This window comes from Trachemys scripta, chromosome 10 (genome assembly GCF_013100865.1).
Source record: "Trachemys scripta elegans isolate TJP31775 chromosome 10, CAS_Tse_1.0, whole genome shotgun sequence".
Taxonomy (NCBI): Eukaryota; Metazoa; Chordata; order Testudines; family Emydidae; genus Trachemys; species Trachemys scripta.
This window is the reverse complement of record NC_048307.1, coordinates 13,039,529-13,055,576: the sequence shown is the minus strand read 5'-3', so window position 1 is coordinate 13,055,576 and position 16,048 is coordinate 13,039,529. Positions and strand designations below refer to the sequence as shown.

Genomic DNA, 16,048 nt, shown 5'->3' with positions numbered 1-16,048 from the left:
GCACCCCATGTGACAGGAAACACTCACTGCCAATGCCACCTACTGGTTGGGTGGGGGTGTGGTGGATTGTTTCTTCCCAGGCGTTCCCCTTTCTCACCACTGCTCTATCCTGCAGAGGTCTGTCCTCAGTGACTCAGCCCTCCGGCCAGGTCATGTTTGCAAGTCCAGCCCTTTCAGGGTATAAATAAAAAGTCCAGTAATGAGGAGGTCTTCAGGATCAACTAGGAGGTTCAGGGCTTCTCTCTTGGGTTAGGGCCTTGTGGTCCAGATCCTTGTATCTTCAGGGTCTTCCATCAATTAGGTTCCCTGCCAAAGGTTAGGCTTTAGTAGTTGAGCTTCTTTAGGTGTTGGTAGGGGAGCCTGGGCCCCATCTGGGCGGGTAAGTAATGGTTGGTAGCTAAGCCCTGCACCTTAGGATGCTATGCAGCTGCCTCCCTGCATCACTTCTTACCAGAGAGTCTTGCCTGGTGGGAAGTCCCTTCCCTGGAGTCGTCTGTTTCACCTAACCCCACCAGTTCCTTTGGACCCTCAGATCTTTGGGTCTCTGTGATCAGGGTAATCCTCTCAAGTGAGTGAGTGCCCCACTCCTTTATGACTTCTCTAAAATATCTCCAGTCTCTGTTTAGGATTACTGGGTATGTCAGGTTAGATGCTGGTGCTACAAAGAGGTTTCCCATAGGTTTCCCCACCAATACTGCACTTCTGTAATGGTTGTACATCTTCGTGCACACACTGGAGGAAGACAGCTTCTCCTGGGATACCCCAACTGTCCATCAACTGTTCTTTAAGCCATGTCTGGCTGCATTCTGACTCACCTGGCCCTTACACTTCCACCCCGTTAATTTGTACAGAGACTACCATTTTTAGCAGGGCCTCGTTTTTTGCCCAGTTTTCAGCTGTCCGGACTTGTCCATAGTTACACTCTGTAAAGGGGCAGTCACAGCAGAGGTGACCCTATTTCCCAAAGGCAGAAGTGTTCCCTAAAGTAGGGGTCATAGCCTGTTCATTACTCAGGGAAAGTCTCTCTCTCTCTCTCTCTCTCTCTCCTCCCACCCCTCCCCAGAAGTCCTTCTCTGTAGGCCCGAATATTCTCTGGGTTTCTGTTCCAGGTTGGACCAGGGACCAGCAGACTTGCTGTGACCTTGGGCCGTTGGAAACATTCAGAGGCCTAGTTCCAATTAGGCTAGCCTCCTTGTCTGGCACATGCTTCAGAGCGTTCTGGACCCAGTATATCTACCACCTGCTTTCTTGGAAGGGGGTCTGTCTGCAGCCATGTAATTGCCCATCAAGCTTAGGGACTCGGCCAGTATCTCAGGCCAATGACATACCACTAAGTCTCTTCCCCCATATTGGGATGATCAGGATAAACTGCTCTACTGAAACTTTCTCAGCCACCTGCACCCCAGTTCACGTCTTAGATTGTAGTTAGCGCCAGCAATGTTTCTTGAGATTCTGACCCACCACCTCAGGTGGATACTGTGGAAATTACGATGATATGCTTCTGCCCTCTCATATGGAAATGACTTGTATTTTGTTAAAATGGATTTGGGTATAGCATATTAATATTGTTTATAAAATAAACTGTAAATAATTCAATTTAATAGTAAATTGAATTTGCTAATTACAGTTGTAGAACAGAAAATGGAGAAAAGGGATAAATCTAGAAGAAAAAGTATTAAAATAATTGACATCTAAAGAAAATAAGGGTAGAGTATAACTATTTGCATATGTAAAATGGAAATAATGATTTTTTTACTCTGTAATAGCACTTTGAGATCTACTGATGATAACTGGTATGTAAGAGCTAGGTATTATTATGGACATAGAATCATGTTAGTTTTATAAACAAGTGAAGACGAAGTCTCAAATTAGTGAATGCTATCAACAAAGAGGAAAAAAAATCTCATTGAATGGAGATAGCTCATATTTAGAAGTGGGCCTGTACAGATATGATTGATATTTTAGCATTGTATAAAGTACATTCTTACTGTTATACATATAGTAATGAAAATGCATAAATACGTAGTATCATTGTAGAAGTAACCAGAGAGAGTCCAATGTTTGAACTACTACCTCATCCTAGAAAATGGTGTTCACTTTCTTTCAGTCATATAATAGCATTCATTATGTGAAAGTAATTTGCTTTCTTCTTCTTACACATTTTAATTATTCAGATTGACATGTACCTTAATAGCAGCTTTTGTGTGGCCATCTCATTTTGTCTAAAAGTCTTACAATATTAGCCCTGATTTGCTTCACTGATACCAAATACAAGGCATTTTTTGAAGAAATTATTCTTCACAGATAGCATGCCATTATAGTAAGTAGGAAAGGCTGCTGGAATCTACCTTTATGTTTTGACAGATTTTCTTTAACTGTTTAAAGAAGGCCTTACCAAAAACACTAAAGTAGCTAAGGGTCACTTAGCACAGACCACCTTAGAGCTAAAAGGAAATTTGAAGTAATAATGGTCCACACTTAGGGCTTTCCTAGTAACGTGTTGTGTAGAAAATGACAATTATCTTTTGAAAAAACTTTACAAATGCATTAAAATGTGTAAATTGTAGAAACTGTAAATCAAAGGTTTTTGTCGGATATTTATTTGATTTTAGAGGTTATGTTTCTTTTTTATTGCTGATTCTTAAGTGCCACCTGCTGGGCAAGAAGCAGAAATGAGAACATAATCATGCATGTCTCTAATTCTGATTGCTATTATAAACTGAAACAGTTAAAATCCACACACGTTTTTTTTTTTAATCATATAGAAGATATAGATTTCCAATTTGTATGTATAAAGAACTAGAGAATCAGTGTGCTAGAGAATTAATGCCTGGCACGCTAGCCAATCAGATTATTTAAATCAACTCTCCATATTCTATTCAGATTATACCTACCTGATAAGGCCCTTCCTATCCATCTAGTAAGGACTGGCAGTAATAGTTACGTTCCTGTGGCAAAAGGTCACTAGCAGTCCCTGTTGGACTGATACATGGCCACTAAGGAAATCTTTGTCACTTTTTTTTAATGTTTGGGGATTAGTGTTTGTCACTGACATCTGCACACTGTGTACCTCCAATCCATGTCCTATCTTTATAGGAGCCACTTACTTCACCCTGAAGCCAAAGGGACTTTTGGGGAGGTCAGCAGCGGGGTGTGTGTGTGTGTGTGTGTGTGTGTGTGTGTGTGTGTGAGAGAAGGGGGGGAGCTGGTGTCCAAAGTCTATACACTTTTTATACTCAATTTAAAATGAGGATTGTTTTAGCTGGAATTAGATGAGCAATCAGGTATAGTTGTTTAGATTTACAACAGCTTTGGGTATTTTAAGAGCTTATTCAACAGAGGAGGAGGAGGAAGAAATGGTTTAATTCTTGTTCATGATCAAAGGCATCACTGATTTACATATAATTTCATTCATTTGTATAATGAAATGGGTGTACTGCATGTAGGTGGCACCCACTACACACAAGCATGGTGGACATCCCCAGAATCCAAAAAAACCCTTGCATTGATGCTGGCACCACCAGAAAATCCTACAAAGCTCTTATCCTAGGGAGAGTGGCTTCTGAGCGAAGGAAAAGTTGAATTATTCCAGTGTGGATTTGGTGTAATATCAGTAATATGGGTCTCATCAATAGCAAATACAGTTCTCACTGTATATAACATCGTTCATTGGACTATCTCAAAGGGCTGCACAAACTTTAATGAACCTTCACAGCACTTGTGTGAGTTGGGCGTGTATTATCTCCACAGTTGGTAAATTCATACACAGAGAAAGTAAACAGCTTACCAAGATTAACACAGCAAGTCATTAGCAGAGTCTGAAATGGAAAAATGTCCAGACTCCTCTTTCCCTGAATATGCTAGTTATTTGTTGGAAGTCCAGATATTTAGCTGAAAAAAGATAAGCAATTAAATTATATTAATATATCTATATAATCATATTGATACATATATTTTTAATTTTTTTATGTTATGTTCTTCCTATTCTCTCTCTTTCGTTTCCAATACTGAAAACTCTCCATTTCAGCCTTTAAATCTCTTTACCACTTTCTCATGAACCTTTATTTGCTTTTTTTTTTTTTTTTTTTTTTGGGCTTTAGGCAGTTTCTTAGCTACCTTGAGATCGTGATAAAAGACATATTGGCTCCGAATCTGCAGTGGCATGCTGGAAGAACAGCAGCTGCCATCCGCACTACAGCTGTATCATGCCTTTGGGCTCTTATTTACAGTGAAATGCTTTCATCAAAAGAGGTAAACTCCTCCTTCCCCAACGAATGTACTTTAAAACCAAGGCAGGAAAACACAGGACACACACAGTAAACACAAACTTACCCTTTACAAAATTAATCCTTTAAAAAATGTAATGTTTTAAGATGTTTGCAATATTGTTGTAGCCATGTTGGTCCCAGGATGTGACTGAGAGGTAATATGGATGGGTGAGGTAATATATTTTATTGGACCAACTTCTGTTGGTAGAAGGGCAAGCTTTTGAGCTTGACAGAGCTCTTCCTCAATTCAGGGGAAGGTAACCAGCTAAATATAAGGGTGACAGATTGGTAAGCATAAGGGGTACACATTCATTGTAGGAGACCACTTAAAATGAAGTGGGCTGTTAACACTGCTACAGACTTAGGGCAAAGGAAGGTAGTAGGCAGTAGGGTATTTTACTTGTTGTAATGAGCCATAAAACCAGTGTCTCTCTTAAGTCCATGATTTTTAGTGTCCAGCAGAGTTGTTAATTTAAGTTCCCAGGCTTGTCTTTTGAAGGTGTTGTGCAGGTTTTCTTTGAGGACAAGGACTGAGGGGTCAAATGTGGAATGATCACTTTGTGAAAAGTATTTACCCATGGGTGATATGATGTTTTGGTCTCTTACCATTTTCCTATGTGAGTTCATCTGAGAGCATAGTGATTTTTTCTTTTCACCCACATAATTGTTTGGAGACATTTGATGCGCTGGATGAAGTACACCATGTGTTATGATAGGCATGTATCGGACCCATGAATTTTGAAAGCTGTGTTGGGGAGGTATTGATCTTTGTAGAGTGGAGATATGGCTGCAGATTTTTTTTCTGTTATTCAGGCAGGGTCTGGTGTCACTTTGACTTCTTGTGTCCTGCTGTGTGGGGAGCTTGCTTCTAATGCTGAACTTGGTGAGGTTGGGGGATTGGAGGTTCGGGAAAGGTTTATTTCAGGAAGTGGACCCCATCAAGTATGAGTTGTAATTGTTTTGACTCTGTATGGCTTCCAGTGTGGGGTAACCAAGAAATGTATTGTCTCTAGGCAGGCACTCAGTTACCACAAGAAGTGAGGTTTTTACTCACGAAAGCTTATGCCCAAATAAATCTGTTAGTCTTTAAGGTGCCACCAGACTCCTTGTTGTTTTTGTAGATACAGACTAACACGGCTACCCCCTGATACTAGTTACCACAGAGTATCTGCAAAGGATACACACCTTAACTCACTTAAAACCACCTTCACCAAAAAAGGACACTTTCTGCCAGAGAAGTAGATCATATCATGAAATGGGCCACCCAAATACTCCCAAGAGAACCTGCTTCAGTACAGAAACCTCCCTCCAACCTCACATCCCTAGCTGTCACCCCACACTGGAACCCATATGGGTTATCATCAAACAGTTACAACCTATACTTGATGGGCACAACATCTTGAAAGAAATCTTTACTGATCCTCCTCTTCTGGCCTTCAAACAACCCCCAGCCTCACCAAGCTCATCATCAGAATCAAGCTCACAACAGACCAGGACACAAGAAATCAAAGTGACACCAGACCCTGCCTGAATAACAGAAAAAAAAATCTGCAGACATATCTCCACTGCTACGATGATCAATACCTTCCACAATACACCTTTCGAGATTCTGGGGTCCTACCCATGCCTATCAAAATGTGTCGTGTACCTCATCCAGTATGTCAAATGTCCCAGTAACAACTATGTGGGTGAAACCAAACAATAACTATGCTTGTGAATGAACTCACATAGAGTATTTTTGTCTTTTATTATTTTTCTATCACCTGTGGACGAATACTGGGAAAAGGGAGCAGGTTTAGGCAAAGCTTCATCTAGGTCCAAGTGGCATCTTTGAATCATATTGTTTTTTCTTATACAGTTCACTGTAAGATGAGGTTGGTTATGGTGCAGGTCACATTGAGAATACTACGGGCCACAGTTAATCTACCGGTCTCATTAACATCACTCCCTCATTCTGTTTAACATTTAATTAACTATAAAGAATTGCTTTTTAAAATAAAGAAACAAGTGACATTAAAAGTGCTATTAAAACTACCTAATCTGGGGGGAGAGGTGTCTGTGATAGGCCCTGATTCAGCAGAATGCTTAAGCACAGACTTAACTACATGCATAAGCAGTCCCACTCGGGGCCGGCGCTTCCACTAGGCGACCCTAGGCGGTCGCCTAGGGCGGCAGGACTGGGGCGGGGGGGGGGCGCATTTTGCTGCCCTCGGCGGAAATTCGGCGGTGGGGGGTCCTTCCGCTCCGGTCTTTGGCGGAAATTCAGCGGCAGGTCCTTCACTCGCTCTGGGACCCGCCGCCGAAGTGCCCTGAAGATGCGGAGCCACCGAAGACCCCAGGACCCCTGAATGCTCAGAGGAGGCGCGCTGCCGCCTAGGGCGGCAAAAACCCTGGCGCCACTCCTGCTCCCACTGACTTCGAAGGGACTACTTACATGCCTAAATTAAGCACATGCTTAAGTGTTTTGCTGCATCAAGACCATTGTACCTTGCTACAGTAATATGCAGTACAGAATATACATATTACAAAACAAAAATATGAAATTCAACTGCAAGCATGCTGTATTACAAAGGCCTTTATTTAAATTTTCCATTTAGATCATGAGCATTATCTACTCGTGTAGAAAAATAATCATTTCCAAAATATGGAAGTCTTATCAAAATGGTTTTTAAAATACATGAAAGTAAGTTAAACATATGCCTTTGCCCCTTACACAAGATTCAACTGCATGTTTCCCCGAAAGCGCTCCTCAAAAGACCGGTCTGCTAGTCTATTTTCATTCTCCATGCTGAATGAAATGCAAAAAATAAAACAGCAAAAATTAAGTAGTATTATAAATATTAGCTAGCAATTGGCTTTTTAAAAATTATTTTAAAGCAGATAGCATCTTTGACAGATCTCCTGAATGTTAAAATAACTAATTAGTACATGGATTGCAAGTGACTGAAAAGCTACTATTTTAATATGACTTTTTTATTGATTGTAGATTTTTAAACTAGAAGATGCACTGATGCCTCAGGTAATCGCCACATTGGATGAAGATTCTAAAATGACTCGATTAATGGCTTGTCGCATTGTCAGTGTTATTTTAAATACCTGTGGGAAGCAGTTTGATCTAGATAAACTCAACAACATTTATCCTGGTATGATTTTTTTTTTTAAATGCTGTAAATATTCTTAGAATTTAAAATAATATTTTAATTCTTCCTTATAGAGGAGATGTCAGCAACTCCATAGCTAAGATTGCATTTGCTTTTTCACCTAAAGCAGAGTTTTTGAGCATGAAAAATATGGGACTGGTGCATTAGGCAGGTCACAGGCTGACCCTAAGACTTTTTTCACAATCTGTCTAGCCCTTCTGCAGTTTCTATCACTGTCCTCCAGCCTTGAACCTCTGTACAGGGCCAGTATGAGGCCCAGGCATGGCTTAAGTGAAATTTAAACAGTGCATAGACCTTGTGCTGGTTCTCTACATAGAGGTAAGTGTTACCCTGAGTGAATAAATTGCTTTCCCAGCCATTCATTCCTTCACTGTCCTGTACACATGCACTATCTAAAGGAAGGCAATTTCTACTTCTTTGATCGGGTATTTTATCAGGGCTCATGGGTAATATTTTTCCTTTAATAATTTCATAAACACTTTGGGAAGAGGCGGTACAGTTTTGTGCATTTGGCAGCATTTTTGTTTGACAGGATGCACTCTAATGTCCTGATCCTGCCAAGACTTGCACATGTGCTTAACTTTATCAGCTTTAAATAGTTTCACTTGGGGTCACTGGGTCTACTTATGGTGTGTAAAGTGAAGAACATGCATAAAATTTTTGCAGAATCAAAGCCTAATGTATCATAGTGCTATTGTGTGTTTGCCCACTAGATGGAACCTTACTCTATATTATCCTCTCCTCTTCAAGACCTGCCTGCTCCTCATCTGCATCATTCCCAACTTAGATGGCATCAAATAGTGCGCATTTTAACTAGGGGTCCCAGGCATCCGGTTTTCCACCAGAACGTCCGATTGAAAAGGGGCCCTGGTGGCTCCGGTCAGCACTGCTAACCAGGCTGCTAAAAGTCTGGTCAGTGGGGCTAAAGGCAGGCTCCCGAGCACCAGCACTGCAGTTCCCTTTGGCCAGGAACCGAGGCCAATGGGAGCTGCGGGGGCGGTGTGCAGAGCCCCCTGGTCGCTCCACCTAGGAGCCGGACGCGCCGGTCGCTTCCGGGAGCTGCCTGAGGTAAGCACCGCCTGGCCGGAGCCCATACCCCAAACCCTCTGCCCCAGGTCGGAACCCCCTCTCACACCCAAAATCCATCCCAGAGCTTGCACCCTCATGCCCTCCTGTACCCCAACCTTCTGCCCCAGCCCTGAGCCCCCTCCCGCCTCCAAATTCCCTCCCAGAACCCCCCCCCCACACACACCCCAACTCCCTACCCCAGCCCTGAGCCCCGTCCAGAACCCCAAATCCCTCATCCCTAGCCCCACCCCAGAGACCACACCCCCAGCTGGAGCCCACACCCCATCCCCTTGCCCCAGCCCTGAGTCCTCTCCCGCACCCTGAACCCCTCATTTGTGGCCCCACCCTGGAGCCTGCACTCCCAGGCAGAACCCTCACCCCCTCCCACACCCCAACCCCTCCCCCCACCCTGTTGAATGAGGGTGGGAGGGAGAGAGAGAAGGAGGGAGGGGGCATGGAGTGAGCAGGGGTGGAGCTTCAGAGACGGGGCGGGGCAAGGGTGTTCAGTTTCGTGCAGTTAGAAAGTTGGCAACCCTAATTTTAACTGTAGAGCAGGCAGAATAGAAATACATTATGCAAACAGTAGCTATGCTCTGCTTCTTGCCAATACTGTTCAAAATCATGCTGACAGCACACCATGAGGTAATGCTATAAATAGACTCCACTTCAAAGAGTAATGGTAGTACTGTTCTATACAGACAAATGTGTAGATGTACATGCAAAAAAAAGCCAGAAGGAATGGATAATGTGCATTTGTATTAAAAAAGGATCTGCAACTCCATACAGTCGAATAGCTTTATTATTTGACTTTCTTAGGATTTTCTATAGCACCCATCAGCATAGTAGCTAAGTGCTGAACTAAGTGGTCCTCAGCAAAATCTGCTGGGGAGTGGGTATCGGGAATGGTGATTTTAAATGTGTCTTTTTCCCAAGTAGGGCGCTATAGTCATTAATGTGTTTGCCACATAGCACAGCAGGAAACCAGCAACTCATTTTATAAGCATAAATATACAGTACTATCACTGAACAATTATCAAAGGATTTCCTCTTCACATCCTACTGGACTGCATGAATGCAGTACCTCAGTCCTGTACACATTTAGATAGTCTCAAACTCATAGTAATTTAATATACAATATTAGCTCAAATAACAAGAAGTGACAGAAATATTTTGCTGAAACAAGTGTTGATGCTTCAAGTTCTAATTAAATTTCCATCTGTATTTTTGTAATGCCTGAGTATAAATTCATAATAGCTTTATGGAGATTTGCTTTTAAATAAAAATCAGCTAAATCAGTAGCAATCGAATAATGATACACTGTACCTAATAATCACGCAGTATATTTGATATATTCCAGGAACTCAAAGAATGGTGACAGAAGCAACATTATAAACTTTAGTTTTTAACAATCATGAAGTTTATTTGTATTTTGCAGTGTCTCGCAATATAAAAGAAGAAGAAACCATTTGAAGATTTGTCTTTTATTTTATGATTTCTCACATCTGTCCAATGTTACTTGTTCAATTATGCATATGCTTCTTTTTAGAACTCTTAAAGCGGCTGGATGATGCTGCACACGATGTACGACTGGCAGCTGCTCAAGCCTTAACTAACTGGTTTAAATGTATAAGAAATGATGATGAAAAAACTGTACTTAAAAGTAATATTGAGTTTCTTTACCGAGAACTGTTGATTCATCTGGATGACCCTGACCAAAACATCCAACGGGCAATCTTAGGTAAGTCATTTAATGAGCTAGAGGTTAATGAGCAATTTAGATTGAATATTCAGTGTTGGATACAAATAGGTGGGTGAGTGTATTTGTATTTGTCCTCTCTGGAAACTAGATAGCTTCTTCTCATCCCAAAGCATCTTTACAGACACAGGAAGCACTAGTGACACCATTCATTCCTGTCCACTACTTGTTCCTCCTTTAAGCCCACTCTGGTCATACCTCTGCATACAATGTTCCACCATCTAGTCACCTTAGGTTGACCTTAGGTCAGACTGACCTTGGTTGTGTTGCATTATTTTCTTTGGCACCATATTTTCAGTTTGTCTTCTGCAGTGTCAGCACCATTGCAATCTTTTCAGTTGCAGCCAATCCTATACCCTGCTTTTACACCCTACTCTCCATCTAACTTCATCATTTCATCATTTCTTTTAAAATCATTCCACTTTTACACCTGCCATCTTCCAAACAACTCTCATTTTTACTGCCTCCAGCCTTCTGATGTCTGTTTCATTTAATGCAGCTGCTTCATTAGACTAATACTGTTAATATACTGGCTTGATAAATTTTCACTTTGGTACCAACATGATGTTTTTCAGTCCATAATTTCATCAACTTCTGTGCAGCATTTGTAGCTGAAGCACATCTCTTTTTAACCTCGTCCTTGATAGAACCATCGGCACTGATCAAGCTTCCTAGATGCACATATGATTTTACTTGTTCTACAGCTTCACTGCTGCTGCATTTCACCATTTTGTCTATTGTCCCTTTTCAAGATGCAACCACTTAATCTCCTTAGCATTTATTGTAAGTCCAAGTCGACTACACCAATTTTCCAAAGTAAGGAAGAGTATCATCATGAATTCAGAGGTGTCTGCCAGTTGTACAATGTCATCTGCATCAGCTAAAGAGCTTAACTCTAGATCACCCAATATCACACCCTCAAATTTGTCTAACATTCTTAATTCCCAGTTTAAGAACTTGGTGATTCCATGCCCCCTTGTCTTACACCAAACTTCAGCTTGAACCAGCTGCTTAATTTTTCACCAATTCTTACGGCACAAGAGGAGATTTCTTACGTAAGTTTTATAATTGAAATTATCCTATCTGGGACTCCATATGGTTTTACTACTTTCCATAGTGCTTTCTTCCAAACCAAATCAAATGCCTACTTGAAGTCGATGAAAACAGCAAACATTGTTAGTCCCCATTCTTGCTTTTTTTCCATCAACTGTTCGAGCATGAATATCTGATCCATGCAACTTTGGACTGGTCTGAAGCCACACTGTTCCTCACCTACTACTTCCTCTAAAACTGGCCTTAATCTGTTAATTACTTTCCTCGTGATTTTCCCCAGCACTGATAATAAGCTTATACCTCTATAAATATTCAGACTGGTGGGATCTCCTTTCTTCAGGATTGGTACAACTAGTGTCTTTAGCCAGTTATCCGGTATCTCCTCTTGTTCCCATAGCTTCTGGTATATTTTTCCAAATCTTGTGATAGCACTTGTCCGGCTGGCATTTTTTGCAGCTCAACTGTTATATTGTCTGTTCCTTCAGCTTTCCCATTTTTTAACCGCTTCCCTGCACTTTCTAGTCCTCCTTCTGATGGTGGTTCAATACTGATATCCATTCTCCCTTTTAAGCTGCCCTGTTCATCTAGCTTGTATAGAATGCTTGTATCTGGATGAACTACATGGTTCAGCATTTTGTCAAAATGCTCCTTCCGTACTTCCAGCACATAATCTGCATTTGCTGTCAGTTCAGCGGTAGCCTTGGTTACTGCTCACATCGTTGGCCTAATTGTTTCCAGACAACTTAACGTTCTTGTATATCACTTTCAGATCTTGTTTTGTTGACACCTCCTCTAGTTGTTAAGCCTCTTCTTTCCAGAACTTTTTCTTGTCTGATCTTTGTGATTTCTTCTCCATTTTGCACAATTCTTTAACTTCTTCTGCTTTCCCAGCAGGCTTGCCTTGTTTACGCTTTTCCTGTAATAGTTGCTTGTCCATGTTTCCCTTGTTTGCTTACACCTTCCAATAACTCAATAGAGTAGGGAAATGTAATGGGGTATAGAACTTTTTCACCACTAAGTCACTGCCTCAGATCTGTCAGAAGTTAGTCGTCACTGCAATATACTACCGTATGATAGCTGTTTCGTGGTCTACGTGAAATGAATTGGTACTTTCAGTCCATTTTCAAGCTGATGGTTATCAACATTGCAAATACCAATATCAGCAAAGGGGCTATTCATAATTTACATCATGCACTGGAGGAGTCCTTAATTTTCCATGTTTGTTTCAGTGTTACAAGGGGTAGGAGTGGGTCTTGAAAATCACCAGAAAATGTGTTATGTAATTTATGAACAGCCCCCCCAAAGAGTACAGGGATTAAATTAGCATGAAGCCTGAATATTGGTTTCTCACCTCTAAATGTTGTCCTTCCAGGTCAGGTTTCAGGCACTTTGAAGCATATGTAGAGAAGGACAGATCTTTTGATCATTATGAATGTATGTTCTTGTTTTACAGAAGTTTTAAAAGAAGGAAGTGTTTTATATCCGGAATTACTGGTGGAAGAAATAGAAGCAGTTGAACATAAGCATCGAACTCCAGCGTACTGTAATCAGCTACTACAGCACATTCAGTCAACCGGGGAGTAGAATTTCTGAGTCAGGAGTGGCAACGTTGTCTCTAAAGAGCCTTGTTTGAACTTTATATGAACTGGAATTGTCTCATTTTCAACTCTACAATAAAATAAATTGAGCAATAGATGTTGATTAAGTGAAATCAACACAGTCTGACAGCTTGCATTGCAATTTCAACAGGACTGTGCATACTTACAATTAGTAATACCAAACAGAATGTTTTAATTTCATTAATTCCTTATTGAAAGTCTTTGGGTTGGGGCAAAAATGCTCTTTGTGAATTTATCCATCAATATTTATTGTTGAGAAAGCTAACTTATTTTACAAACTAACTTCTATGTAATGTACCCTTAGGCCTAAAATTGTATTAGTGAAGCTCATGTAGGCCTCAATCCTGCAAGCTGCTGAGTACCTCAAGCTCTGGGAATTGCTCAACACCTTGCACAGTATCAAGCCCTGCCATTGCTATCCATGCTCAATTTAAATTGCATCAAGCAACAGAATTTTTACACCATTTTGAGTACTGATGCTCTTAAAGTACTGGATTAGTTAAAAGCAGAGCAGCTGACCCAGCAAACACCGCAGAGTGACAAGCTGATTTCTTAGAGCAGCGCTATTCAAATTAAAGGTATATTCGTCACATAAGCATCATACTTGACAGCATTTGCAGAATAGGACCCTTAGTTTCCAACATGCCTCCGTTGTAACTAGCATCACATTTTGCAATTTTTAAAATAAAACCATTAACCCAGAGGGGAAAAGGGTTATTTTTCCACAGTACTTGTAAATTGACTGAATCTCTTTCTACTATGTTTACTTCTTGCAGTATATAAAATGAGCCTATACTATTCTGAGCACATAGGTCTTTTAAAAAATGCTTCGTATTGTCACGGTATTGCACTGTCTGAATAGAGAAGAATTTAATGAGAATATATTTAGAAATATACGATAAGGAATAAAGGATTTTACATGACATTAAAAACAATGCTCGTTTGTTACAAAAATATACTTAGATCAATAGTATTTTTATTTTTGTACTCATTAATTACATGGCATCTGTATTTTTTATTGTTTACACTGTAGTGCCTTAAATGAACAAGAATTTTGTCTTTGGGTATTGTGTTGAATCTGATTTCAGGTAACCGGTTTGATTTTTTTTTTTTAGTGTATACTGTATGGTTTCTTTCTGTATGTTGAGCTGTATATTAAAAACTATATTTACAGTGTCTTTGTGGTGTTCCTTTTCCATGGAGGGAAATTAACATAAAGTACAAGACCATGGTGGCCTTGGTTTCTAAAAACGTTCCTGTTATTAACTGAAGATTTTTCTGACATTATTAGGCTCATCTCCCAAAACGGCTTGTATTATTTTCTTGGCCTGGAGGAGAAGTGCCTTTTTATTTTTATTATTTTGGGGTGGATAGGTAAGAAGGAGTAGCTAGTGTGGAAATTACTAAAATAATTAAAACAGCTTGTGAGGGGCTTTTCCTATGATTAATGTAGGCAAGTAAGGGGTTAACTAGGGGCTCATTAGAGCAAGGATGTAGGGTATGATCCAAAATCCGTTGAAGACCGTGGGAATCTCTTTGAATCAGGTCTATACCATGGAGGCAGTATAAGGCTGGGGGAAAGCCCTATGGGGGAACAGAAGGTTCTCTTATTCCTTATCCTCCCAACCTAGTGAAGAACAAGACCAGGAAGCAGGTGGAACTGGGAAACTGACCCTCTTGCTTCCAAGAGATTTTGTTCACACACACACACACCCCCTGCACTTTTGTTAATTACAGGGGGTTTGGATCAGACCGAATTGAGCTATAGACCAGATTCCCTGTACTATGGGCCAAGGCAGAAATATGTTTATGCAAAGGTGCATATGTCTTAAATTGTCAGGGTGCAGTTTTTCCTTGTTTTATTTTCCCCCACCCCCTTGCACGTTACCTGCCGCTAAGGCCTAGGCCACACTGTGCAGAGCTGTTATATGTGTATATAGCAATGTTTTCAAAGTATCTTAAACATCTCTTAAGTATAAACTGATTTACTGCTGAATGCAGATTGAGCCGCTGAAAATGTGCTGAACTAGAGGTGGAGGAGAGGTATGGATGGTCAAGTAGAAAACTGGAAATTAATGCAGAGGCATGAGTCTGAGAAGCAGTGTTATAGAGGGGTGTAACCAGCTCTCTGCCATGCTTTTCTGGCCAACTCCTGGCATGGGGGCAGAGAGTGGGCATGCCACAGGCATGATCTGAGTGACCTGTATTCTGGCACTCATCACCTAGTGCAACAGCCCTTAGTGGGCCATAAACGAGTTGACATAATGTACAGCAGCCTTGAGGTTCTGTTTTATGCTGGGGATCAAAATGGCTACTGGCAGCCCTCATGGATCAGAGAAGCACAAAAGGGTATAGCTGAGAATCTGGACCACTGACAGATACCTGAGGTTTCTTTAGCAAAGATTTTGTAGCTGATTATGCCAATAAAGTATTTTAATTGCATTGAAAAATAAAGGAAAACTACAGTGTAATTTTCACCAACTTTATTGACTGGTAAGAGCACAAGCCTTAGATACAATAATTTGCATTCACATTCTACCACCATCAGTGTCCATTTGGTTTAGCTATTAAGGACTTCTTAATTAAATGTGCTTTGAAGGTAGATTTTTTTTTTCTGGCAGACAGTAACCTCTTCTACCATTTTAAACTAGCAAAATCAGGTTGTAAACAAACAAAAACAAGGTCTATTATCAAAGAAACATCTGAATGAAATAGAGAAACAGACAAGTTAGCTAGCTCTTATTCCTAATTTTCGCATTATCTTGTACGAACGTGCACAATGAGTAGGTAGATGTACTAATCTATGACCTGCATGTACAAAAAGTCAGTTGCATATGAAAATAGGATAGGCCCCTTTGGCTGTAAGAATCTAAAAAAAGGGACTGGAGAATTCACTAGCTGCTTCCCTTCCCCATCTGTCGCCATAGAAAGAATGGTATCTTAGTCACTCCTCTTCTGATACGGGATTATTCTGATCCTAAGCCATATGCACTCTCAAGCAGAAATCTCTTCTAAACTGAAGTTTCACTTTCCATCCACTAGAGTTCCCTCTGCAGAAGCCAAAATTTCGTTCCTCCCCCTGCTTCTATAACCTGCCTTCAAAACTAAACAGTTGATCCAACT

At 40.7% G+C, this 16,048-nt stretch overlaps 1 protein-coding gene across 1 annotated transcript in view; it reads left to right on the top strand.

Moving 5' to 3' along the window:
• The window catches only part of DNAAF5 (dynein axonemal assembly factor 5), a 43,124-nt gene extending 29,072 nt beyond the window's left edge, over positions 1–14,052 (top strand). Inside the window, exons 10-13 of the mRNA XM_034784276.1 lie at positions 4,101–4,251; positions 7,255–7,411; positions 10,044–10,235; positions 12,760–14,052. Of these exons, the coding sequence (XP_034640167.1) occupies positions 4,101–4,251; positions 7,255–7,411; positions 10,044–10,235; positions 12,760–12,890 (631 nt within the window). The 3' untranslated portion in view covers positions 12,891–14,052. The remainder of the gene's footprint in view (positions 1–4,100; positions 4,252–7,254; positions 7,412–10,043; positions 10,236–12,759) is intronic.
• The last annotated feature ends 1,996 nt before the right edge of the window (positions 14,053–16,048 follow it).